General features: G+C 45.5%; 2 protein-coding genes across 3 annotated transcripts in view; both read left to right on the forward strand.

The window, feature by feature from the left end:
* Nucleotides 1-264: 264 nt before the first annotated feature.
* On the forward strand, nt 265-12,034 carry adgra3 (adhesion G protein-coupled receptor A3). Its single transcript, XM_085932915.1, has 19 exons — nt 265-1,069; nt 2,424-2,495; nt 4,007-4,078; nt 5,727-5,798; nt 5,879-5,950; nt 6,028-6,188; nt 7,212-7,425; nt 7,517-7,681; nt 7,836-8,037; nt 8,118-8,267; nt 8,394-8,552; nt 8,644-8,811; nt 9,000-9,210; nt 9,289-9,497; nt 9,634-9,758; nt 9,831-9,954; nt 10,043-10,188; nt 10,265-10,360; nt 10,519-12,034. Exons 1-19 carry the CDS (start codon nt 864-866, stop codon nt 11,828-11,830), a joined length of 3,936 nt encoding a protein of 1,311 aa, XP_085789041.1. The 5' UTR covers nt 265-863; the 3' UTR covers nt 11,831-12,034.
* A 113-nt stretch (nt 12,035-12,147) lies between these two features.
* The window catches only part of kcnip4a (potassium voltage-gated channel interacting protein 4a), a 33,399-nt gene continuing 20,631 nt past the window's right edge, over nt 12,148-24,915 (forward strand). For both annotated transcript variants that reach the window (XM_085932994.1, XM_085932978.1), the window contains exon 1: nt 12,148-13,279. In XM_085932994.1, coding sequence (XP_085789120.1) covers nt 13,216-13,279 — 64 coding nt within the window. In that variant the 5' untranslated portion in view covers nt 12,148-13,215. The remainder of the gene's footprint in view (nt 13,280-24,915) is intronic.

Below are 24,915 nucleotides of genomic sequence, written 5' to 3' on the forward strand. Positions count from 1 at the left end.
CTACTTTTATTGTAAATGAAACAAACGAAAGTTTTGCTGTAGGCGGAAATGGATACTACTTAAGTTACAAATTGCTTTACTTCCGGGTTTGGTATCATGTAAAACGAATTTAAATAAACTATATTGGATGATTCATGTAGCTTATTATTTTTTATTTGTGGTTTATGACATTAATTACTCAATAAAAATCATCATTAACAAATAAAATATTATTTGAGTTGAAAAAGCACTTCCGTCTAATGTCTTATTTTGAAATACGGACGGAGAAGCTGTTAGCCCACTCGGTTCCGAGCGGGCAACAGCGAAGACTTCTCAATGGACAAGAACTCGCCTGGAATTCTTTACTACGTGCGAAGGGAACTAAAGAGCAGCTACAGTACATGAGGAGATTCCCCTCCTTAATAGGTTCCCCTTGCTTTCGACGTTTTGAGCTGTCGTAACTTTTGGGCTGCTCTCGGCGCTCGTGTTTTTCTGGCCGATTTCCCGTTGGGGGGGGGGAAAGGGAGAAAGGGGACTTTCTGTTGGCTCGGATTTGGGTCCGACCACTACCCGAGATCTTATTTTTTGTGTGTGGATAATTTGGGGATGACCGCAGCCGCCTTCAGTGAAAAAGGAAACTCTCACGCGATTGGCACCAAACGCAACGCTATTTGGAAAGGCGATTTGAAATGAAGGAACAAACAAAGAACCCTTCCGTTGTATTGAAGGCAAAGAAGAACTGGACTATGGAACAGTACGACAACCAAAGATCCTATAAGCTAAAGTAATATGTCTGTGCTTAATGTAAAAAGAAAAGCAACTTTTGCCGGATTCATGAGATTTATCAATTTTCACTGCGGTTACTTTATGGTCCCGTGGGGAAAATGAGTGCTCATTGGCTCAAGTTTGTGACTTTGCTGCTCTGCATCGGCCACGTTGTGTCGGCGGCGGACGCGTCTGGTTGTAAATACGACGAGCACTCGAAAAGCACCGGGAAGAGCCTTGGGTCCGACAGGAAAGTGATCTGTAGCAATATGGAGCTGCGTCAAATGCTGCCGCCCGACTCCTTCCCAAATCGGACTGTCACACTGTGAGTATAAAGCAATGGGCGTTTCCGTTTACGACACTACTTGAACGCACCATGTCCTCTTACGAAGTCTCAACAGGTCCATGATAGACTGTGCACTTGAATAACTAAATAATAAAGCTATTCATGTGTTTATTGACATACCTAAGTCGGCTCACATCACTAACACAATTGTCGCTTTAGCTTTCCCATGCAAACGTATTCATTCTTTTTGTGCACTTGTGGAAATTCCACAGTGCAGCTGTGCTTTTTTTTTTTTTTTTTCCTGTCTGTGCTTTTGTGGTGGTGTTGAGTGATTGCAGCAACATGAGAACACCCGGAGCAGGGAAAGGAAATAATAGACGCCGGGGCCTAGAAATGTAAAAAGGGGAGGATTTGCTCCTACCCCAGAAGTAGATTGTTGTCCCAGCGTGTGGATTTGTTAAAAGGATTGTTGTTGACAAAAGGCTGGGATGGGTTCTTTTGTTTTATGACGTGACGAGTTTGGATGGACAAGTAATAGTTGGGATTACCTCTCTGTGGTCTTTGTTGGATTTCAGGTCATGATCTTATGTGGTGCGATGAGGTCATACCACTGACCTCGTTGATGGGTTGGTTGGATGATGATCAGCTGATACCTTGATGCTGCCTGGACAAAAGACAATAAATGGCATTTGGCTTACTCCTACTAAGGAATCTTCCTATGTGGATAATTTTTGAAAAATGACTCCTGTTTTTTCCCCCTTTACCATTTTTATTCCGATGATGTCACTCTTGTCATGGTTTGGTCATCTCAGTAAATGAATGGGCAAAGCAGCAGTGGTTGTGTCAAAGTCTGACTTTGGCTTTGAGGTCTGTCTAACAAGTATTTTAAATTCAAGCAATGCTTGGGGCCATTCCAAAGATGTCTCAGAACCCAGTATCAGATCTTGCTTATCTTAACCCATGTAGTTCGCCTCGGATACGAGATTTCTCCACTATTGCAATCGTCAGGCAGGATGTGGGAATCAGTTGGACCCCCCCTTGCAGTTTGTTCCTGGCTCGAGCTCAAGCTGGACTTATCTATGCGTCAAGATAAGGGAGACGGCCCTCTCCTGGTACCTCCAGACTCTTTCGTGTGGATCCCCCCCCCCCCAGGCAGATATCCAGAGACAAGCTGCAAGGGAGCAGAAGCCCAGAGGGCAGAGGATGTTGAGTAGCTTTGATCTCCGGCCAAATTCCCGTCAGACTGTCATCAGAATTACAGAATATAAAAGTTTGTTGGAACATATTAATAGCTTTTCCATTCATTTTAATGGAAAAAGATAACTTGATTTGTGAATTTTTAGCTTGAGCATGAACTTTCTTTTTATTAATGTCCCTTTTCCCCCTTTCACAGAATTCTTAACAACAACAAAATTCAAGAACTGAAGAACGGCTCATTTGTCGGCTTGTCAACGTTGGAAAAATTGTAAGTAGCCTTTCCCGTGCTCTGCAAATGATGTCAAAGATCCAAAGGAAGTACATTTCTTGGCGCACCGGTTCTTCTCCTGGTTTGAAAATGTCATCGCCCGTGTTTCCGAGCGACGGATTCTTTTGAGAAACAAGACACCGACCGGGGCCTGCACATAAGGGCCACGCATGATTTATCACTCGGGAATGGCTTCCTCGCAGATTGAATAACCAGGCCGCTAATGGTCGTGTTTTTACCCGAGGCAACCATAACACATGACTGCATCAGAAGGGAATTAGAGGTATGTTTCTGAGCCACTTTGAGAAACCCGTGTAGCCACCCTTAATCCTATCCGGTCTTTGAAAACTGAACCTTTGAGCGGCCATGTTGTGTGATACTGACTTTTTATTTGCGCTAATATTAATAGCCCCGCCACTCGTGCACAACCATGTCAATCTTCCGTGAGCTGTTCTGATCCTCGGGGTAATTTCAAGCATGTTATTAAGACACCAAAGTTGTGGGGGGAAAAAAAAAGCACTAATTGAAGAGTTCCCTCCGAAAAGTGGTGTTGTTGATGGGCTGGCTCATTTTTTTACTGCCTGGGGACAATTTGAAGTGTTTGCTTAATTTGTGTCCCAGAAAACTTTGATCTTCACCCTGAAAAACAAAACAAAAAAAGCCCCTGGAAGGCTTTTATGTGCTTTTTGTCTGCCGGCGGCTAGACAATTGGGTCGTAAAAGCTCGCTCGGACCGTCGTCAGAATCCACGGGGCAAGTTTAGCTCCAAAAGTAGCTCTCCTTTGTGCCCTGGAAGGCTCGCCTGCTTTGTCATTGTAATGAAGCCAAGCAAAGGTCGGAGGTGTTGCTGTCTTCAATTCCCGACGACTCCCCTCCGAATGTTCATCTTTGGGGGAAAATAAAATAAAGACTCCCATCCCTCCAGCCCCCCCTTTTTATTTATTTTTTCCTAGAAGACTCCAGTGTCTTTCTACTTTCTTTGTCCGCCAAGAAACTCTCCTTTCAGTCAGTCAAGAACATAAAGACGGCAACGGGGGAAGTTAGAGAATCAGTTCAGAGTGAATTTCTGTGGAGACGTTATGGGCATCTCCGCAACACACAATTCCCATTATTACGTCACCCATAAGAAGCTGAGCTAGCCGAGCGTCACATGCTAATTCCTGAGTCAATTTGCCGCTTTGGAGGAATGCTTATTGTGGGACACGGCTCGAAATCATCCAGGTCATTTGCTCAGCTTGAATCGAGGCAACCATGATTATTGTTGATGTTTTGTCTTTAATCCAAAGGGTTCAAGTTTTTTTTTTTTTTTTGGGGGGGGGGGGGTCCTGTCTCACATGGATTCTCATTTCCAAAGAGTCTGACCAAAACTAAGCCACACAAAAACTGAAGAAATTTTTTTTTTGTTACACCAAATAATATTCATAACAAATCTATTTTATCACGAAAAAACTGTAGTTTTACATCCAGCCCAAAAATATGTAATTGATATAATATGATGTTTATGTTTGGCAGGGACCTGCGGAATAACCTGATCAGCCGAATCGAACCGGGTACCTTCCTTGGATTGCCAGCTCTCAAAAGACTGTGAGTAATCACCTTTCCCCGCACATTTTTTTTTTTCTTCTTCTTTCCACTATGGCCGCCTTTTCAGACTTTGGACCGCGGCGAGAGCAGCTGCCACACATATCTATGTTTGCAGTGCGCTGCCTGTTTGCATTCAGCAGCTCTGCTATGCGTCCAAAAGGGAGGACAGGACGCTCGCTCGAGTGCTATTTTATTTCCGTTGCCGTGTTTAGTCTGGCGGCTTGCCAGATACAGCTCGGGCCCTCGGACGCTTTCACACGCTCCCACCAGTGTCAGGGATGGGCGTAGAGCACTTGGAAATGGGGCGGGTGGAGCGTTTTTGTTATCTGTGCGTTCAAGAGACCGGGAATCCGCCGTGTCCCCGAAATGTGGCGTGATTTGGAATCAAGAGTGTCCGCCGGGTGCTGCCAAGCCAAAGTTGAGTTTGGCCGCGCCTGCAGAGCAATAAGAGGCAGACAGGAAGGCCGTTTAGACTGCGAGTGCTGTGCTGCTCTATATGCGTGGCTCGGTGCTGCCCCCTAGGAAAGTAAAAGGGGAAAAAAGGAGCCCCTGACACCAGTTTGACCAGTCGACACCAGATTGGGTGGACATGTAAATCCGAGGAATTCACTTTCAATTACGATTGCAATTATGATCGCAAGATATTTATATTACAATAAAAATAAAAATAAGATTATTAACTTGCATATTTATATCCACTGCACCATGTTTCTTTACATAAAGAAACCATATTTAAATTAATTAAATATATTTGCACTTTTTTTTTTTTTAAGAATAACACATTTTGTAAAATTTGCTTGGTCCAAAAAAACCCCCGAAAGAACCATTTTTACGTTTAAACATCTTCTTGTGTTGTACTCCACCTCCCCAAAAAAATAGCTCCCAGCTCAGGCCTTTTCACAACAGACTATTTTTGCCTCTCCTTCCGGCCCCCTCTTTGCTGTTTGTCACACCCGCGGGGTCTTGCAAGGACCCCCCCCCAAGCTCGCGCCAAGTCGTGCCACAATGCAGAAGGAATGAAAAGCAAAATAATCTTCATTGCTCACAATTCCGCCATTTTTTTTACTTTACAATGGGCTGAAGGAGGGTTCAATTCATGCATAATTCTTCCAGGCTGGAGCGCTTACATGGGACCGGCAGCTCCTGACACTCGATAATCACGTGTGATGAATCACCTCGGTCTGACTTTTTGAAATGCAGACACCCACATCCAGGCACACAAACATGTTTGGGAAAAGAAGGTGAAAAAAAGATCACTTTGAACTTAAAGTAGTTCTGTCTCAACACGCCTCTTTTACACTTATTTTTATTTGAGAAAATGTATAAAAAAATCCTTGTACATTAACAACTACAATCTCTAATTTTAGAGTTCAATTTAAGCCACAGTATAACAAGGAGAAAATGGTAAAAAAATAAAATAAAAGATCTAATAAAAAAATATATAAATAAATCAACATTTTAAAATGCGTCAAAATAAATTGGTACAACTCTATATTTATTTTTAATTTTTTTACAGGTCTATTTCATGTCCAGTATAAAAAAAATAAACCCAACAGAAGTTTCATTTTCATTGTTGTACATTTAAAACGTATTACAGAGAAGGATAAAAAAACATGAAAATTAATCAAATTGTTTTGTTTTGTGGCAGGGATTTGTCCAACAACAGCATCGGCTGCCTCAACGTGGACATCTTCAGGGGCCTCACGAGTCTCATCCGCCTGTAAGTCTTTTCATGAGTTGAGTGATGAAATTTAAGTTAAACGACGCCCCACCGAGTCACATGCTCAATCATATTTACAGGAATCTTTCTGGGAATCTCTTCTCTTCGTTGGCGCAAGGGACCTTTGACAGCCTCGTATCCTTGAAGTCGCTGTGAGTATGAAGCCAAAACGTGGGCGGTCCATCGGCGCACCATCGTCACCTGGCCGATTTGTTGACAACCCCCGCAGGGATTTCCAGACGCCGTACCTGCTGTGCGACTGCAACCTGCTGTGGCTGCTGCGCTGGCTCCGCGACAGGAACGTAGCGGCCAAGAGCACCAAATGTTCGTACCCGCAGTCGCTGCAGGGCCAGCTCGTCTCAGCCGTCAAGCCGGAGCTCCTCACGTGCGGTAGGTCGACGCCGGTCCAGCCGGGTATTTAAACTTCCTTTGTTGCGCTTTCATCAGGCGAGGTTGAAATGTGACGATCGGCGCCTGTGTCAGTTTGCTGCCCGTCATAACCTTGGGAGGTTATAAATAGACGAAAACAAAGCTTGCAGCGATACATGTCGGTTTGCTATTTTCGCAAGAGAAGTGACATGAATTAGAAGTACCGCTTTCTTTTGGGTAGGTGACTAGACTATAATTAAGGGGCTGCCTGTCCCTGGCAAACTTCAAGTACACTGAGTGGTCCCTTAATTAATCCCCCCCCAGGGGAAAAAAAAAAATGACAGAAGCTTTATTTTTACATTAAAAAGAGCCAGAATTCCTTAAAAGAAAAAAAATCCCCAAAATACTGGAAAAAATACAAAATATGAAGAAGCTATCGAAAAAAAATGTAATATGAGAACATGTGTTGACTGTAGTATTAAGTTGTAATATCACCAAGCACCACTAGATGGCAGTTGTGTCTTAGTTGTGGTTACACTGGATATCAAAACTGGTCCTATATTACAATAGGAGTAGGCCTGATAATTTGTGGCAAATAATACTAGAAAAATAATCAAGTAAATAATATAAAAACATTAATTTTAAAATTTTGAGTGAGTTTATTTTTGTGAAAAAAATATAGGAGTGATTGCATTTAACATTGGTTTCTTCTTTTGTGCTGTCCTTTTTTTTTTAATGTAAACGTTTGCATTTGCCGTGGTAGGAAAAAAAAGTTATTTTTTCTGCTCCCAACTTTTTCAGCCTAATGACTCTTTTATACGTCCATTGAAAAATGTATTATCAAAAATTAGATTAATTAACAGCATGTACTGTACTTTGTCCATATTTAAATTGGCATTTTGGTGTGGCCCACCAGTAGCAAAGATGGAAAAATGGTGCCTTTAACTTGTTTATCCCTGCTCTAATTATTTATCCCGTGCCAAAGTGTTAATAAGGGTTCCCATGACAACATTGTTTCTCAACTGGGCTCACTTGCTGTCGCAGACGCCCCGCTCGAGCTGCCCTCCTTCCAACTGACACCGTCCCAGCGACAGGTGGTCTTCCAGGGGGACAGCCTGCCTTTCCAGTGCCAAGCGTCCTTCGTGGCCGAGGACATGCAGGTGCTGTGGTACCAGAACGGGCGCATGGTGACGCCTGATGCCGCCCAGGGCATTTACATTGAGAAACACATGGTGCAGAACTGCTCCCTGATTGCCAGGTGATGAGATAATCAAGCATTAAAAAAAAAAAAAAAAAATTAAAATGCAACGCCGCCACAACTCTATAAATTGAAACATGTCTCCTGGCAGCGCGTTGACCATCTCCAACATCCAACCCGGCTTTACCGGGAACTGGGAGTGCCGGGTCAGGACGAGCCGAGGAAACACCACCAGGACGGTCCATATCGTTGTGCTGGAGAGTTCCGCCAAATACTGCGCCCCTGAACGCATCTCCAACAACAAAGGAGACTTCAGGTCGGTTCAAATGATTTCGTATCGAGTCGGCCCGATTTGTCGTCAATAAATGTTTCCAACTTTGAAAATCCCCTGACTTTCACAACTGTGGTTGCAAGCGGTGATTATTTGGCAGCAAGGAAATGCAGTAAGAACCGTTCCGACAACATTCCAGGTGGCCGCGCACCCTGGCGGGAATCCGAGCCTTCCTCCCCTGCAACAGATTACAATCGAGCGCGGGAAGCTACTCGGGCGCCTCCGGCGAGGAGCAGCGTGCTTGGCGAGACTGTAATCGTAACGGGCTGTGGGCTGAGGACGACTACTCCCGCTGCCAGTTCCAAAAAGACGTCACGCGATTCCTCTATGTCATCAACCAGGCGAGACTTGCTCTTCCTTACGTTGGATTTCTCCTCATGTCACACCACGTCATGACGTTCCCCTTTGTCCCGCTCGTCAGATGCCGCTAAACGAAAGCAACGTCGTGCCCAGGGCTCGCCGCCTACTGGTCTACACCATCGACGCCGCCAACTTCTCGGACAAGATGGACATCATCTTTGTAGCGGAGATGATCGAGAAGTTCACCAAATTTGTGGATAAGTTTAAAGATGTGAGTGGCGAGCTCGGATGTTTGTCGAAGCATTCACCAAATGTATTCAGTCCATTCAAAAAAAAAAATAATAAAATACACAGCTCAGTTTGAGTCACGACATAACAAGCCTATCTTGTGTTCCAGCTCGGTGAGGTGATGGTGAGCATGGCCAGCAATCTGATGCTGGCCGACGAGCGGGTGCTGTGGATGGCGCAGCGCGAGGCCACGGCGTGCTCCCGCATCATCGCCTGCCTCCAGAAGATCGCCACCCACCGCTTGGCCTCGGCGCAAGCCTTCTCTTTGGTCAGTATCTTGGCCTTGTTTGTTTTATCTATTTTATTGAATGGAACAGTGTCATATCAAAAAATGTTGCAACAACATTGTTTGTTGGCAGACATCCCCCAATATCGCGCTGGAGGCCCACTCGGTCAAAGCCAACGAGTGGAACGGAATGACCTGCATGTTGTTCCAGAGGCCCAGTTCGGAACGGACTCCCGGGCAAGACCGCCAGCTCACCTTTAAATGCAACACCACTGGCTCCTTTTCCAGCGTTCTACTGAAGGTTAGTAATACTGCCACCTAGTGGTAGTCACCGCACAAACACTTATTTTAATGGTACTTTTTTTGTAATGGGTTTTACAACGTGCATGGCATGAGAACATATTGATGGTTCTGGAACGTATCTACTTCAATAAGCGGGCATTCACTGGATAATAATATTTTTGATTCTACTTTCTCGTGCTCTTTTAGAGCACTACGGTGGAGGCGTCCCTGCAGCTTCCTCAGTCGCTCTTTACTCAGGCGGCACTGCTGCCCGGCCAGGCGGAGGATACGGTTTACAAGCTCCACCTCTTGGGCTTCCGCAACGGCAAGTTCTTCCCGTCTACCGGCAACTCCTCCCAGCTGGCTGATAGCGGGAAGAGGAGGAATGTGGCCACGCCGGTTATCATGGCAAAGATAGGCAAGTGGAATTTGATTTGCGTCGGTCTTACATTGATAGATTTCCGATTGGTTGACTTGTCTCCTCTCTCGGATGTAGATGGCATTTCCGCGCGTATGCTGCGGACGCCCGTCAATATCACCCTGCGGCGCTTCGCCCGCGGCTCCGACGCCGTGTCCGCCTGCTGGAATTTCAGCCTCGCGGGGGGTCAGGGCGGCTGGCAGAGCGACGGCTGCCGCATTTTGGGCCATCACGACAACTTCACCACCATTTCCTGCAACTCGCTCGGCAACTACGGGTTGCTCATGGTAGGCGGCCCCGCTTTGACTCCTCTTTTTCCATAACGTATTCATGGAGAACTCTCAAACTGCACACGCGAGAACCGATGCTGTTTGACGTCCGAATTTGAATCGCGATCCAAAGCTGCTGTCTTTTCCGCTGCAGGACCTCAGCACCGTGGACTATTTCACTCCCAGCATTGAGCCCCTGCATCCCGTCATCTACGCCACCAGCATCGTGCTCCTCTTCTGCCTGTTGAGCATCATGGCCAGTTACATCTACCACCACAAGTAAGCGCTTCGCCTTCCGAGCTTCCTCGCTCGCCCATTCCGCTAACTCCCCGGTGTCGCCGCCGCTTCTAGGTCGGTGCGCGTCAGCCGCAAGTCTTGGCACATGCTGGTCAACCTCTGCTTCCACATCTCGCTCACGTGCGCCGTCTTTGTAGGCGGCATCAATCAGACGCGCTACGCCAGCGTCTGCCAAGCGGTAAGACCCCACTTTGCATTTTCAAAACGTTCTCGTTCACCTTGCTGACGGCCGGGGCCCCCCCCCCCCCCCCACCCCTCCCCCCCAGGTGGGAATTTTACTTCACTACTCCACGTTGGCGACCGCTCTTTGGGTCGGCGTGACGGCGCGTAATATTTACAAGCAAGTGACGCGCAAAGCCAAGCGCTGCGAGGAGCCGGACGAGCCGCCCCCGCCGCCTCGCCCCATGCTGAGGTACGTGCGTGCAACAAAAACGCGTCTTTATGATTTCTGTGTGGAGCGCTAAGCTTTCTGTTTCTGCTTCCCAAAGGTTCTACTTAATTGGCGGAGGAATACCCACGATTGTTTGTGGCATCACGGCGGCGGCTAACATCAAGAATTACGGCAGCCAAATCAATGCGCCATAGTAAGTACAACCAGCCGATTCGTGTCAGACGTCATGTAATATTTATTTTATTAACATTGAAGGTAAATTTGGAAATGAATTGAGATGAGACTGTCATTATTTCAGCATATGCATACTTCAGATTTAAGTAAAAAAAAAAAAACTTTTTGTTTTTCCAGCTGCTGGATGGCGTGGGAGCCGAGCATCGGCGCTTTTTACGGCCCGACGGGTTTCATCGTCTTCGTGGACTGCATGTACTTCCTCAGCATCCTGCTTCAGCTGCGGCGCCACCCCGAGCGGCGCTACGAGTTCAAGGAGCTGGCCGACGAGCGGCAGCACCTGGCCGGCGAGGCCGCGGCGGACAGCCCGCGCCGGCCCTTCGCGCCCGGCGTCCTTCCGCGAGCCGCCTCCCCGGGGGCCCTGGAGAACGAGCACACCTTCGGCGCTCAGCTCACGGGGGCGGCGGTGGCGTTGGGCTTGTACGCCAGCCTGTGGGTGTTTGGCGCCACGGCCGTGTCGCAGGACCACCCTTTTGATTTGGCCTTCACGTGCCTGTTTGGTGTCGCGGCGCTGGCCCTCGCCGCGTTCATGGTGGCGCACCACTGCGTCAACAGGCAGGACATGCGGCGCTTTTGGTCGCAGGCCTGCTGTTCCGCCGGACGTGACTATTCCGCACAGGAGGACGCTCTTCTGCCGCAACCCGGCGTCGCCGCGCCATCCGCGGCCGGCTCGGCCAAGACTGACGCGGATTCCAATAAGGGCGCCCGTAGCAGCAGCGCCGACTCCTCCTACACCAATAAGAGCGCGCCTAGCGTGCGCAACTCTGCCCACGGCAGCAAGCTAACCAATCTGCACGCAGAGGCTGCCCAGTGCAAGCCCCCCGTCGTCGCCCCCGCCGCCCTGACCATGACCATTTTGGACAACAGCCCGACGGAGCATTCGGTGGACAATGAAATCAAAATGCACGTGGCGCCGGTGGACGTGCAGTTCCGCCCCGTGGAAAACAATCCGGCCTCCAACAGGCCCCACAAGAACCGATCGCGCGCTCACCGGGCCAGCCGCCTGACCGTGTTGCGGGAGTACGCCTATGACGTTCCAACCAGCGTGGACGGCAGCATCCAAAGCGCCTCCAGCCGGCGGCACCACTATTACGACATGGCGGCCCGCAACAGCCGGCGTGCCGCCTACATGGCTTACAGAGAACGCCACCGGAGCCAGCTGCAGAACGACAGCAGCGACAGCGCCAGCTTGCCGCGACGCTCTCGCAAGGCCGGCGGGGTGTCCGAAGCGGGGGCGGCGCTCACCGGGTCCAAAGACTCCGTCGAGCCGTTCGGGAGCGGCGAACTGGAAACCAAATCGTACGGACTCAACCTCATCACACAAAACGGAGGTGCGCTCAAAGAAAATGACCAAGTGGTTCCACTAATAAGCACGGGCGAAAGCGCCCCCTGTGTCAAAACTGGCTTGTGGAAGCATGAAACTACCGTGTAGCAACAGGTGCCATCTTGAAGACACTGTGAAAGGCCATTTTGGGTTTCTTTTTTTTTTTTTTTCCCCCCCATCTGTTTTGTATTTTTTCACAATTCATCCACAAGCTCAACTGCTTTCTCGAAATGTTCTATTTTTATAAGATGTGACTTTGCCACTGTGTTCATAACAACAACATCAGCAGTAATAAAAAGCTACAAAAACTTAGCGACGCTTCCACCCCACCAAAAGGTTCACTGTGTACAAGCCAGTAGTACCATGCACCTGCACTTTATTAATGTTAAATTTTTTTATTTTTTTTTTAATGAGAGATACATATAATGTCTGTGTTCAAAACAACAACAGCAGCAATAAGAAGTAAATGGAAGTTTGTGATTCCGGCAAAGCCGTCTCTCTGCTCTGGGGCTCTCAAGCCGGTTCAAAGGTCAGCATGAAACAAGAATTTCTCTTGCTGATACAATGTGAGAAGCTGTTAATTGGCTTCTCGGGCTGACCTTCAAAGCCGCTTCCCCTCCGCCAGGTGAGCTGAGGTTTTTTTTTTTTTTATAATTGCATTCCTGAGGGGCTCTTGTCAGAGAGGCTTTTTGGTGGAACGCGTGTGCAAATGGATGCCACTTGAGTTGTGGTTGACAGCTGACTTGACAACTTGGGACACACTCAGCACATGTCCTTGACTGCCATCATCCAAAACTTCATTTCAAGTTTGTCATCATCATCAGTAGCCTCACGTTGTAATCCATGTGAACAAAAACAACAAATATTTTAGTTCCATCGTCAGTAGAATCAAATTTGAAACTAGAATGATGCTCATATACAAAGTACAAACTTTTCTCCCAGGAGTTTTCTATATCCAAGAATTGCAACTGCTTAATGTCACAGTGTCATCCCATAAATTTGCAGTTTCAAAATGTCCTATTAATGAAGCTCATATATCACCGAGATTCATTGCCTTGTCAGTTTAGTTTTGATACACTTTAATAAGAGCTTTAAATTATGCAAGTGGTATTAAATTTATAGCTTGAAATCCAGAGGGACGTTGAGCACGAACAGAAAAAGCAACCATTGGAGGTATTTTTAGGAACAAGTGAGCTTTGTAGTTAAAAATGTTCTCACTTCAAAATAGCCTACACTTTTTGGGTTGATCTAAATGTGGACTCAACGAGTAATAATATTCAAGAATGAGTCTGTGACGGTTCCACTTAAGAAAATTCCATCTCGTCCCTTCAGCTACTTATTAATCCTAATTGATGTCGTGCGCATGCGCTGTCGTTATGCTCGCCCCCGCCAAGGTGTGCGCGCCGACAAACGACTCAGCAGCAGCAGCAACTGGTTGACAGTCGGGCTCCACGTTTACGTCTGTGCCGAGTTTTTGTTCATTTCAGCCCAAGATGGACACAAGACAAAGAGTGTTGACCATTTCTGGCCAGGTGGACGCTGCCGTCTCGTCTGCTGGTAGGACTGTCTTGTCTTGTCCTATTCTGCGTGTGCGTGCATGAGAGTTGTATGTTGTCATTGAGTTGTTCGTTTTCTCCTTTTCATGTCGAAAAAATGTCATTCTTGTCCTACAAATGTAAATGCGCTTTAAGTAAAAAAAAAAAAAAGACTTATTTTAAATTGCTCTTAATTTGGTTTGGGTGTTTCTTTTATGTGCTATGTCGAGCTGCTGCAACTCTTGCCTTCTTTTCAATTTTGGAACTTTGTCGTATTGTGATGAGCTCCAGGGTCTCTTTTAGTTGGACACGTTTCGTCTTTTTAGTATCAAATAAACAATTTGTGAATCCCAAGTACTATTCAGTAGTTTTGTGGCACGTCAGTGGTTTGCAATTGTTCATTAAAATAAAATAAAAATACACGAAGATTGTTGAATTACTGAAAAGGTGAACAAGCGCTTCAAGTTCTGCTCATTACAATTTATATTCCGCTTGATTATGATAATGCCGTCATCTTAAAAAGTTAAATTTGACTAATATTAAATGGTCCAAAAAAAATCTAATAATTATTTGAAATATTAAGTAATAGCCTAGTACATATCTAAGCAATTTTGGGATATTTTATCTCATTAACTTGGCTATGTCTATAAGATTTTTTGCTTTTTGGAATTTCTCTAGCATGTCAGCAGGTGGGACGTGAATATTTCATATTACTATTTTTCCGTCAAGTAGTTAGTGAAGTGATGGAACTTCTTTTGTTATTGTGTTGTCGTCGAGACTTCAACTTGCTTGGAATTTGGGCTCAAGCAGGACCAGGCTGACTTGCTGGACGTGTGGCAGTTTTTTTTTTGTTTGTTTGTTTTTTTGTTCCCTTCGTTGGGCGTGGCACGGCGGGTTGGCAGCATGGACCATCTGCCGTGGGACTTGGGCCAATAGAATGTGGATGGCCGGTGGGGCGGTCAAGGAGGAAGGATGAGGTTGCTGATGCATACAATGAGAGGAAAGATTCCACAAGATGGTGGAAGCTGACAGGCTGTTGCCATGGCAATAGCAGAACTTAATTCATCTTAGAAAAGCAAACATAGTTTCATTTAAACATCTAAGGAACAAAAATAATCTGGTGTATTGATTTTAGTCATCAAAAACCACAAAGCAGTGCACAGACATAATTTGTAGTGACCTAAAGTGTGATACGGTAGCACCCTCTAGTGGTAGGCGCAAGAATCACTGCTACAGTTCAGTTGTATTTCTCTTTTAAGTATCTTATTCTTCGAGGTGGGACTTATAAATAAAATGTTTGAGAACTATTGTTGTTAGATTTACTGCAGATGTGATTTACATAATTTACGTAATAATTTTTTATTAATAACTCGAGTGCACGCGCGGCACTTGGCTCATCTCCTTCACTGCTGCATTGCGGCGGCTTTACTCTACGGGGCCGCTTTGCCGATGCAATGGCTAATTTTGGCCAGCGAGTCAGAGGACAAGGTCAGCGTGCGTGTACGTGTACATGAGCTCTTCTACCCTCATGGCAACTTTGCAAGTGACCTGCCAACACTGATTTGTGAGAAGCTAACATCTTGAGGGCCCCCCTTTTAGCTTGCATCTCCGCGCCTCGGCTCCTTTCGTGTTCTTCCCGGGTTTGCCCAAATGGAGCGTTCATCTCGCCGGGAGCAATTACACCATTTCCTTTATCAGCTTGCCATCTATCGCTGCACTCAAATTAAATAAGAAGGTGATGATGCGTTCATGGTCATAAAGTGTCGGTGTGTGCGTGGTCCTCATTACGCTAAAAGCAAGCGCTTCTTTGAAAGGTAATAGACGCCAAGTTGTACGGGGATGCTAATCCCCCACCCCAGCAGTGTTTTATTAAACACTGCTTTCGTTTGGAGCGCTCTCTCGCTCTCTCTCTCGAAGCCCTCACTCTCATCCTCCACCCAACATCTCGCTTTCTTGGCTCAGGAAAGGCTAAGTGCCGGTGAGGATCACTTTTAGCGCCTTTTGTAGCAGGCGAGGTACGCAGGGGGATTCATCAGGTCACCAGATTTTTGTTTCACTGACATATCATTAGTGGACCTCGGCTATTATTTCTCACGCTCCTCGTCATGCGTACGCCGTCCGAAGAAGGTCACGAGGCCGCGCCGGTTTTCCGCAAAGGCTTCTCCAAGAAAGTGGTGCTCAACTGCTGCCTGGTGCGTCGTATCCTCACCTGGACCTCCCCGAAAGCTAAAGGTAGCTCGCGTTTGTGGAAACGGCGTGACCTCATTTGTTTACTTAACTGTAGCTGTAAAGTTGTCAGCCAGCTGCTCTTGTGAAATGATTCCAAACTTTGGCTATTTTCTGACGATATCGAAAAGTAGAATTCATTATGATTTGCATTCAGGAAACAGGGGACACGCGTTTCAAACATTTGAGTGTCTATCAGTTGATTTTTCTTTCTTTCTTTCTTTCTTTCTTTCTTTCTTTCTTTTATGGCTTGGCCTGAGTGAAGTGGGGAGGGAGGGACAAGCGGGGTTGGGGGTATGTGATTTAATGCTGGTAGGGAATGTCAAGTCCCACCGCTGGATTATCGATCACACGTCTCGCTCAATGTGCTTCAGGGTGATTATTTTTTTCTTCTAAATATACGTATATACTGTATATGACATTACATCTTTTCACTTCTTGCTTCACTTCTTAGTATTATTAGTACAAAAGAGTGTTTTAATGAAATGAGAGTGCATTCTTGCTTTTTTTAGCATCATGTGAGCCTCTCTGCTTTTTTTCTTTTTTCATGTTTTTGGCTCGATTGCTTGTGCTTTGTGGGACGCTGTTAAGTTGCCATGAACGGAACTTTTAGTTGTACCTGCGGGCTAACAACAATAACGACAGCTGTTCTTGTCACGCATTATTAAAGCGCTAATATGCAAATTCGCCCTTGTTTACATGTTAAAAATAGAACTCATGTAAGTATTGATTTGTCAAGGTCCCACATATGGGGCAACATAATAAGATGAAGCAATGTGTCATCATTGACAATTTGTTAAAATACTGAGTCAGGATTGGCCGCTTCAACCTGTGGAATTAGATAGTTCCGAAAACTTAGTTCCTCTCTTGCTGCATGCGTGTGTTGACTGAATCACATCACAACTGTTGCCCATTGATGAAAGGGGGGAGTGCACTTCTTGCTTCTAACCCGCAGAGGGCAGCATAGTACAGGAAAGTACGAGTGAATTTCCACCGTTGATGTGAGGTAATCGAAATTGGCTTATATAGTTGATCATTTTTCCCCCTTGAGTCAATTAAACAAACAAATTGACCCCAAAACATTGTCAACTTTCCTGAACACCTCGAAAGTCCAAATGTTTGACATCCCATGTGATGAGTCACCCCTGAAAAGGCCTCCGGGCCTTTCTTTTATTCTATTTTGAGGAAAGACTCCTGTCGTGTTTGTCCTTGGTGATATAGAGAAGGTCGCTCTTTCCGGGAGGGAAATATATTTCTGGCTCCGGACTGGTCAACACTGTAGGTGGGCTAGAAATGATAATTGATGAGTGGCCTCCTTGGAGAAGACCCCCCCGGAAGGGGTGTGAGCGAGAGAGGGAAGGTGGGGGCGTTGCGCTGTTGTCATTAAAATGATTCATGTGTTGTGGAAACAGTTGGTGAGGAATGATGGAAAAATGATGATCTCGCTCCTCCGCATTAATCTTGTTTCAGAGACAAGAGAAAGAGGAAATGCTGCACCAAAGTGATGATGTTGATTATGATCACAGCTAGGGATGTTCCATGCCACTTTTCCAGACTGGTACCAGTCCAAATGCTTGTCACCGATACCAACACCGATGTCCAATAGAATGAGTACTTTTGGAAAATGAAAATTTCCCTAAAAAACTCACAGATGGTTTTTTTTTAGACCTTCATGTCCTAATATAGCAAATTCCTTAAAATTGCATTTGATTGATTGGCAATTTTGGAACCGGGACTCGCTATTATTCGGTACTCGGCCACTCCTACATATTTTAATCAAACAATTCTATCCGTACATTTTTTGGAGGTTTCAATATTCAAGCACAGTGTTCAGTCAGAGCTGTGAATGATGTTAGTAGCCATTAGCTAGCTTCATCCTTTTACGTTAGCAAGCTAATAAAGTGTGCCTACTTCTTTGTTCATTTCATTTGGGGTTAAATTATCTTCAGAAATTGCAATTAGTCTTATCTTTTTCCTCCCAGTAATGAATTCAAGAGGAGCACTTTCCAGTTTCAATCCTTTGTAAACAAGGAATTAGCCGCTAACAGCCAGGGATTAGTCCCGCGTCATTTTCAAAGTAGCCTCTTGAAAGGCAATAGCACTCTCCTGCCTGTCGCTTGGCCCAGCCTTTGTCCCGTAACCGAGCCGACGCCGTTTTTGTCCGCAAGAGTACATTATTCACGACGCATTTGTGCATTGTGCGTTCCTTGAGTGAGACATGCTTTGACTCATTTGACTCTCGCCAACAATTAGTCGTGCCTGGACAAAACATGCAAAAGTGCACTGCAGCAGAAATGAGGCAGGCTGTGTTTCGGACTTGTGATTTTTTATTGCTTCATTGGTTGGACCAGACAGATGTTCTCAATTGTGAACGCCGGCGTCATCAGCATATTTACCTCGTACACCAGATGGACTGGATTGTGGTACATTACTTTTGATCAAGAGTAAGACCGCCTGATGTGCAGCAGGCCTTGAAGCGTTTTTAGACAAAAAAAAAAAACACCAACAAATGTTTGGAACAATTCTGAGGACTGATTTTGAGCAAAAAAACAAAAATACCTGCAAATATCCAGTCCCTGGTATCCACTGGCACCAGTTTTATTAATTAATTAAATCAATTATTCAATTAATTAATTTATTAATTAATGCATTTATTTATTTATTTTTTTTATTTATTTTTTTTAAACATATTTTATTTATTTAGGACAACAGTCATCAATCCTGCCAATATCCATTGACTAGTATCCACTGGCACCGGTTTTATTTTTTTAATTGTATTTTTTTTAATTAGAATTTAGACAATGCTCATCAATCCACAGAGCAAAAATACAGTAATGTTTGCAATACTTTCATATCCGGACATTCATCTTGCTCCCTCCCTCCCACCGACCCACCTCCCTTCTCTGTGTGTAACTGCTCACCCCTCCCCTCTCTGCTCGCTGGCCCATTTTTTTTATGAACCTCTCCAGTTAACTGCGAACTGATAGTTATAGACACAAGAGTTTTTCTCTCTGGTGGTCCCAGAGCAGCATAGACGACCTGCAAGGTCCTTGACGCATCTCAGATAGCGGGGTCATTTTTTCACCTGTGCAGTCAGTCGCACACGTCCTGCTTTGCTGATGGCGCCGCTCCCAATTGTCTCCCTCGGGGTACCATCGCGTCGTCTTTGAGTTGACTCTGTGTCCGCAGACGCTTTTCGGGAATTGGGTCAACAAGGCACGTCGTGTGGAAGGAAACCAGGTCAGCGCGGCAGGCACGGCGTGTATAGGTTTGTCTTCACAGGGACGCGTGTCTGGTCCAGAATTGTAATTAAAGCCCGCTCGCACTTTCAAGGAAACTGGATCTGGAGGTTCACGGGAAATGACACCCACGTGATGTACTTTCTCATCCTCGGTGGGGAGTTTACTGACACTCCACTTGTGATGAAATGATTTGATTGGCTTGGGGGCCTCCGCTTGATGATGTCATGATTATTCGAGTAGAGTTCAAAACAATCTGCAGTTGAAGTCAAACAGACTCAAATCTGGCAGACTTGTTCATTTGTTCGGTGGTAGGGGAACTGAAAAAAAAAAATCCAACCAAGTTTAAAAATAAGCAAAATCTGTTTTTTTTTTATTTACCATTCTTCCCAGTATGTAGAATCAAGCTGGACTGCATTATTGGCTATATCGCCGAGAGCCAAGCGCGGCATGTTGGCTCCGACACAAACAAACCGATATTTACCATCGCCGAGTGAAATATTGACGTCTCTGAGGATGTCGTTTTTGGCCGGAGCTTCACGAAGCCCTCATTAGTATGCACGTGTGAGCACATGGCCCATGTGTCAAGATCAATGTCCTAGAAAAGCACTTTTTTCATCAATTCCCAGCAGGTTTTAATATAAATAAAAAAATATCCTTCACAGGAAGGCTGTCAAATTTGTTCTCAGGGCCAAATTGTTCGTTATAATAACCCTCACATCACAACGGGAACGCATACATTTATAAATCTCGTAGGTTTGAATTACAGTGGGAACAAAAAGGTGGGAAAAAAACAATTGGAACATTTTTCGAGTTTTGGAAAATGACGTCAAAATTTCTCTTGATGTGAATGGTTGTGACGTTTTCAAAAAGTCCAACATTTTATATTGGTGTAATTGTGTAAACTCACTTTATTGTCATCATTTAATTCAATATACTACGGCATTACGTGAAGCTCCTTTATGCGTGAGACAGAGATTCATCAAAGTTTTACTGTGCCATTACGTTTCAAAAGCCAACTGGCCTCCGCTTAAAGTAAATACGGCGACGCTGACGCTCTCCAGGCCGATGAGTCGGCGGAAGGCGGGATAATGTTCACGGCTGCCCCCACGTGTCGGTTAGCGCCACCTTTTGTTTCAACCGCGCATTGCTTCAAAAAGGTCATAACCCCCCACAAGTGAGCTTGAAGATAATTCGACTGAGTCAGCATGTTAGCGTTTATATTAATAGACTCTTCAACATCAGCACATTTTGGAAAGATAAGGATGATATCCTTATTTTAGTCCTGACCTTTTTCCCCAAAGCTCATTATGTGTCAGTTCGGCAAAAAAAAGTGCCCGGGCAGGTTAGCGAATAGAAAGGAGCACAAAAAAAGGATTCACGCCAAGAAGCATCTCGTATGCGTTTCAGCCGAGCATCCCCGGGGAGCGTTTGCGTTCACGTCAGTACGCTCTATGTCATCGGCGATTCATTACTCTCGTCGGGTATCGAGCCGCAGGCGCTTATCTGTGGCGGCGCCCCGCTTCGGTTCGGCCGTCTCTTAGACCTTCTACATGAAAGCACCAAATTGGCTTTTATCGCTTTTGCACAGGACCCAACTGGTTGCCTCGCCGATGTAGACTTTAGGGCAAGTAGGAATTGTGCATCTTTGCATCCGACTGGCTGTTTGCTGGACCGATATCGATGTTGTCGCCCTTTGAAGAGGGTTTGACTTTTGTCCAGACACACACTTGCACTTCTTTAGGTACAAGAACAAATTTTTTTTTTTTTTTGCAAGATTTTTTTTTTTATCTTCAAATGCAGTGTATATATTTTTATATAATAATAATAATAATAATAATAATAATAATAATATATTAGGGATTCAGAATATTGGGAAAAAATGCAATATAGTTGTTGAATAAATTCACTATTATTGTAATATTACTTGTTAAATAACATGTACCTCAAGAAATACCATTTTTATTACCTTAAATTAAGGAATTATTATTTTTGTACATGCAGCAAAATAAGCAAGCTCAAAGTAGTATTAGTGAAATAATTGTAATTGCTATATATATATAATGTTAACTCTATAATATAACCTAAATAATGTTAACCCGTTGGAGGCCGATGCATATATGTTTGCGTTTGACTTGTCAAATTTAGACAAAATCAAGCAATTCCGTAACTTATTGAATATCTTTGTGATAAGCATATTGCGTGGGCCAATATCGATCTATTGTCCCTCCCTAATCTACATATATACTGTTTAAAATGTCGCTGCTTCCACAAGAGTTCATAAATAGGCGTAAATGTGCTAATAGCTCCCCCGGCGGCTGAGAAAAGCCCCCCCAGTGTGCTGACTTTGCCTTCGTCAGCAAGTGTGGAAGGACCATCCGTCGCTGGGCATCGACCGGCTATTGTTGTTTGAAAGGAAGCTAACTTCAAGCTACCTTTCGCTTTGCTAGCGCTATCTCTTTTTGAAATTGCGCTTTCACTCCACAATCCCGGGAGTAGAAATCTTTAGATGCCATGGAAACGTGATCAAAAGTCCTAATTGTGCTTTTGGGGTATCTCCCTTAGCCAAATGTGTTTTTTTTTTTGTGTGTGTGTGTACACTCCACCAGTAAGCCAGCACGCAATGAAAGTGCTAATATTTTCAGCGTGCATCACAGCTTTTTAATCAGTGCTTGATTGACACTTTGAGATTTCAGCCCGAGTGCTGCGACGACGCCTGATATGAGCGCACCACCTTGAATCGGCTCAATTAACGCTCCATGTTTCATTTTAATGACTTATTACGACCGTGATACAAAGTCTAAAAAGCTACGCAGGCGATCTGCTATTAAAAAAAAAAAAGAAAGTTAATACATTTCAGAAGCCATTCCCAGCTACGCCGCAGTATGTTTTGTCCTCATTGCGCAATTCGCTTTAAATTGTCAACATGTGTGTTTGTATCGTCATTCCCTGAACACACACACGCTGTCATATCACTTTAAGTAAACATACGTCTTTCCGCTACTCTATAAGGACTTGGAATGTGGTGATTTTGCGCCGTACGTCACACTGACATCCAAATGTTGACGTTTCTGGTACAGTCTGAATATTGAATACCAGGATTATCGTGAGCAAGCAAATTGAAATTTCCTGACCTCGAAATGCATCACACATTTGAAAATAATTGTCATATTGACCTTGATAAACTCGTAGCCACCAATTTAAAAGTACGAGTCCAGCGAAGAGACGCCGGCGTGCAAAAATGAAGTTTTCTCTTTGAAGTCTGACTTGAGCACATCAATAGCAACCACATTTTGTTGTTAGCTGCCGATGCTATTGCTAATAGCATGACGGAGGAGTCTCAGAGACTTGAATACTGTCTTCATCACCGAGCTCTGCCGTATAAAAGTTAAAAACGGTAAGAAAAGGTGAATTTGTGAATAGTTAGCTGGTTTTATACTGAATTGCTGGTCCGACATTATATAAGGCAAGTTGATGGGAGTCGCGCACATGTTAAGCTAAATGAAGCGCAGCCACATTAGCGGGCGGAGCTTGTCAATGATTCACCTGACCACAAGTCAGCTACCTCCGTATACAAAAACTGACAAGCTCTGATTCAACGACTACTTTTACAACTTCAATAAAGCTTTTTCGGCTTTTCCTCCGAAAAAATCCTCCGAAATAAATACTCATGGGAATCTGTAAAATCCGCTTGAATACTTTGCATCAATCGCATAAAGTGCCTTGGCTACCTCTCTACCATGTGTGCCTTCCATCTCTCCTCCTCCTCCTGGCGGGCCAATCAGGCTCCACCTCCATAGCAACCGTCAGCGACGGTAAAACATCCACAGATGGTGCCGAGCGGCTCAAGTGCGGCAGCGTGCGCTGGTGTCCGGGAGAAGACTTTTTTTCCCCTCCCCGCACCTCCAGAAAGTCTCTCGCCGAGACCCATCGAGCCTTTACGCTGGAGCCGCTCACGAATGACCTCCGCGCCGCCAAACGTGCGCATCTGACGCAGCCCGAGCCGCAAACGGGACCTCGTTTGAAGGAGAAACCGCTTTCGGCGCCCAAGATGAGCTGCAGGAGAAGGTGCAAGCGGCAGGTTTTTAAGTTTGCCCGCTACTTGTTCCGACTCATCACCGGCTCGCTGAATACCGGTAAGACTCTTAGCGGGGGGGGGGTCGTTTGTCACTTGTGGCTCGTTTGCCGGATTACTACACGGGAATCAACCATGCTTTTTTTTAAATTGAGTGTTGCTGTCAAGACACTTGGCTGCGGGAGCGAGATAACGTTGATCCTCCAGAGACGTGCCGCTAATGAACTTGAGGGAGCTTCCGTACGGTTTTTGCACCCGTGCTCGACATTGCGGCCCACTTTTGTGTGCTTTTCTCCACTGTGGTGGAGTGAAGACAGCTGAGGCTTTCAAATCCAAACCAATAAAAGCAGATTAGCCGAATGGGAGGAATCCATCAGTTGGCCCAATAGAGTTAGCCATTAGTTTCCATAGCTACCGGCGGGCCATTTATTAGCGTTTATTAACCCGACGCTCGTATTGACGGCGATCCGCTTCATGCTTTCGATGTTTATCTGACTGTGATTAAAAATTGAATCACGTCAACCAATAAATGGACTCGAGAAAGAAATGGTTCTGATATTGGTGTTCTCGTCCCAGTGAATGGGAAAGTCTTCTACCTGATAACTGCAGTGTCAGCAGTTATTCAACTTTTGACATCTTTATCTCCTTTTCCCTTTTTATTAACTTGTCGATTGATGTGATAAAGCTTGCGGGAATCGCACGTGTCTGCGCCATCAGGCGTGCCGGCGTCTGCGCCGGCTCACCCGTGACCCGATCCGACGCCTCGTCTGTCATCGTGCTCCTGGGTCTAGAGTTCTAGACTGTTCTAGCACAGTAGCGGGTTTACCTCTGACATAAAAGGGGGATGGGGGGGCTCATTCTTTGTTTGGCTCTCTTTGGTTTCCTGACAGGTCAGGTCATGTTCCACTTGCCCTGTGTCGACTGTACAGTAAACACTGAATATTTGATACCGCCGTGCCGTCACGTCGCGCCAAGGACGAAGACGCTCGGGAGGGACAGGTGTGGAAAGTTCGTCTTTCATTAATCACCACGATGTGAAAGGAATAATTAGAAAATGATGAGCTTGTCAAAGTGATGACATCCTCACAGTTGAAGTGATTAAAGCTCCAAACGACGACGGTGTGCGGTACTCACTTAGGACCTCCTACTGTTTTTTTTTTGTCACTTACTTTAAAATCTTTTGGAGAAGCTTTTCCGCGTCCTCCAACCAGAGTGAAAATTAGACGGGACCGCAACATGAGAGACCATGTTCTTTCCGCGCATGGTTAGCCGGCAATTACGGAGCAGGCTTCCTTCCAGCGAATAGGAAATCAATACACCCTTCAGGGGTCGGAATGAATCCTCTCAGGAGCTCCGACACCTGTCATCACGCACGAAAGAAATCCCAGACGTTTAAATTCTTGAGTGTAAAATTTGTCATTTACTGCAGACTCCAGTGGAGTGACAGCTCGCAAATGGTTTTCAGGTAGCGTTTGATTGGCCGTTTGGGGGGGGGGGGGTTCTCGACGGATCAATCTTGGGGCGCTTTTGTCACCAAACGGTTTGCAAGCGAGGGAGGGGCAACAACAGGAACAACCTGTTCTCATTTATTCCCACTTGGCCAGTAATTGGCATGTTATATCACCGCGTGAGGGTCAGATTGTGAGCTGCGGTCAACAGCATGTTTTGAAGATCTCTTTTTTCCCCACACACAAAGAAAAACTGCACGCCATTTCCGACCCAGCCAGCTGATTTATATCAACGAGGGTGCCAAAGACCCGTGAGGTAGTGTCCTAGCTAGAATGATGGCCGATGTCGTCACGCGTGACCTCATTGCGTATGAATGCAGATTGCAAGGAAAAAGAGCTTTTTATATCGTTACAAAGGCGTGGTCTTTCCAGTAACATCCTCCAGGGGTCACTTGCAGAAAATAGACTCCCCCTAGTTTGCTTTGTGCTAAAAAGTCACCGTTTCCCAAGGACACCATGACCCTTAGATAAGTCCCACCCCCTCCTCTCTGCTTGTCTACTGTAAACTGCTCCACACCTCCGTTGTAAACGGGGCACAATTGCTTACTCTCCCCCGGGCCCGTCTGTCATGGCCGACCGTGCAGAAAATGACTCCGGTCACGTTACATAT

This window comes from Syngnathus leptorhynchus, chromosome 2 (genome assembly GCF_054491065.1).
Source record: "Syngnathus leptorhynchus isolate UIUO chromosome 2, UIUO_Slep, whole genome shotgun sequence".
Lineage (NCBI taxonomy): Eukaryota > Metazoa > Chordata > Actinopteri > Syngnathiformes > Syngnathidae > Syngnathus > Syngnathus leptorhynchus.

Bases quoted from the DNA above. Each gene is read 5' to 3' on its own strand.
- adgra3 (XM_085932915.1), top strand. From the start codon at position 864: ATGAGTGCTCATTGGCTCAAGTTTGTGACTTTGCTGCTCTGCATCGGC. The intron at 8,268-8,393 runs GTGAGTGGCGAG...CTTGTGTTCCAG, and splicing joins TTGTGGATAAGTTTAAAGAT to CTCGGTGAGGTGATGGTGAG. The intron at 9,759-9,830 runs GTAAGCGCTTCG...CGCCGCTTCTAG, and splicing joins AGTTACATCTACCACCACAA to GTCGGTGCGCGTCAGCCGCA.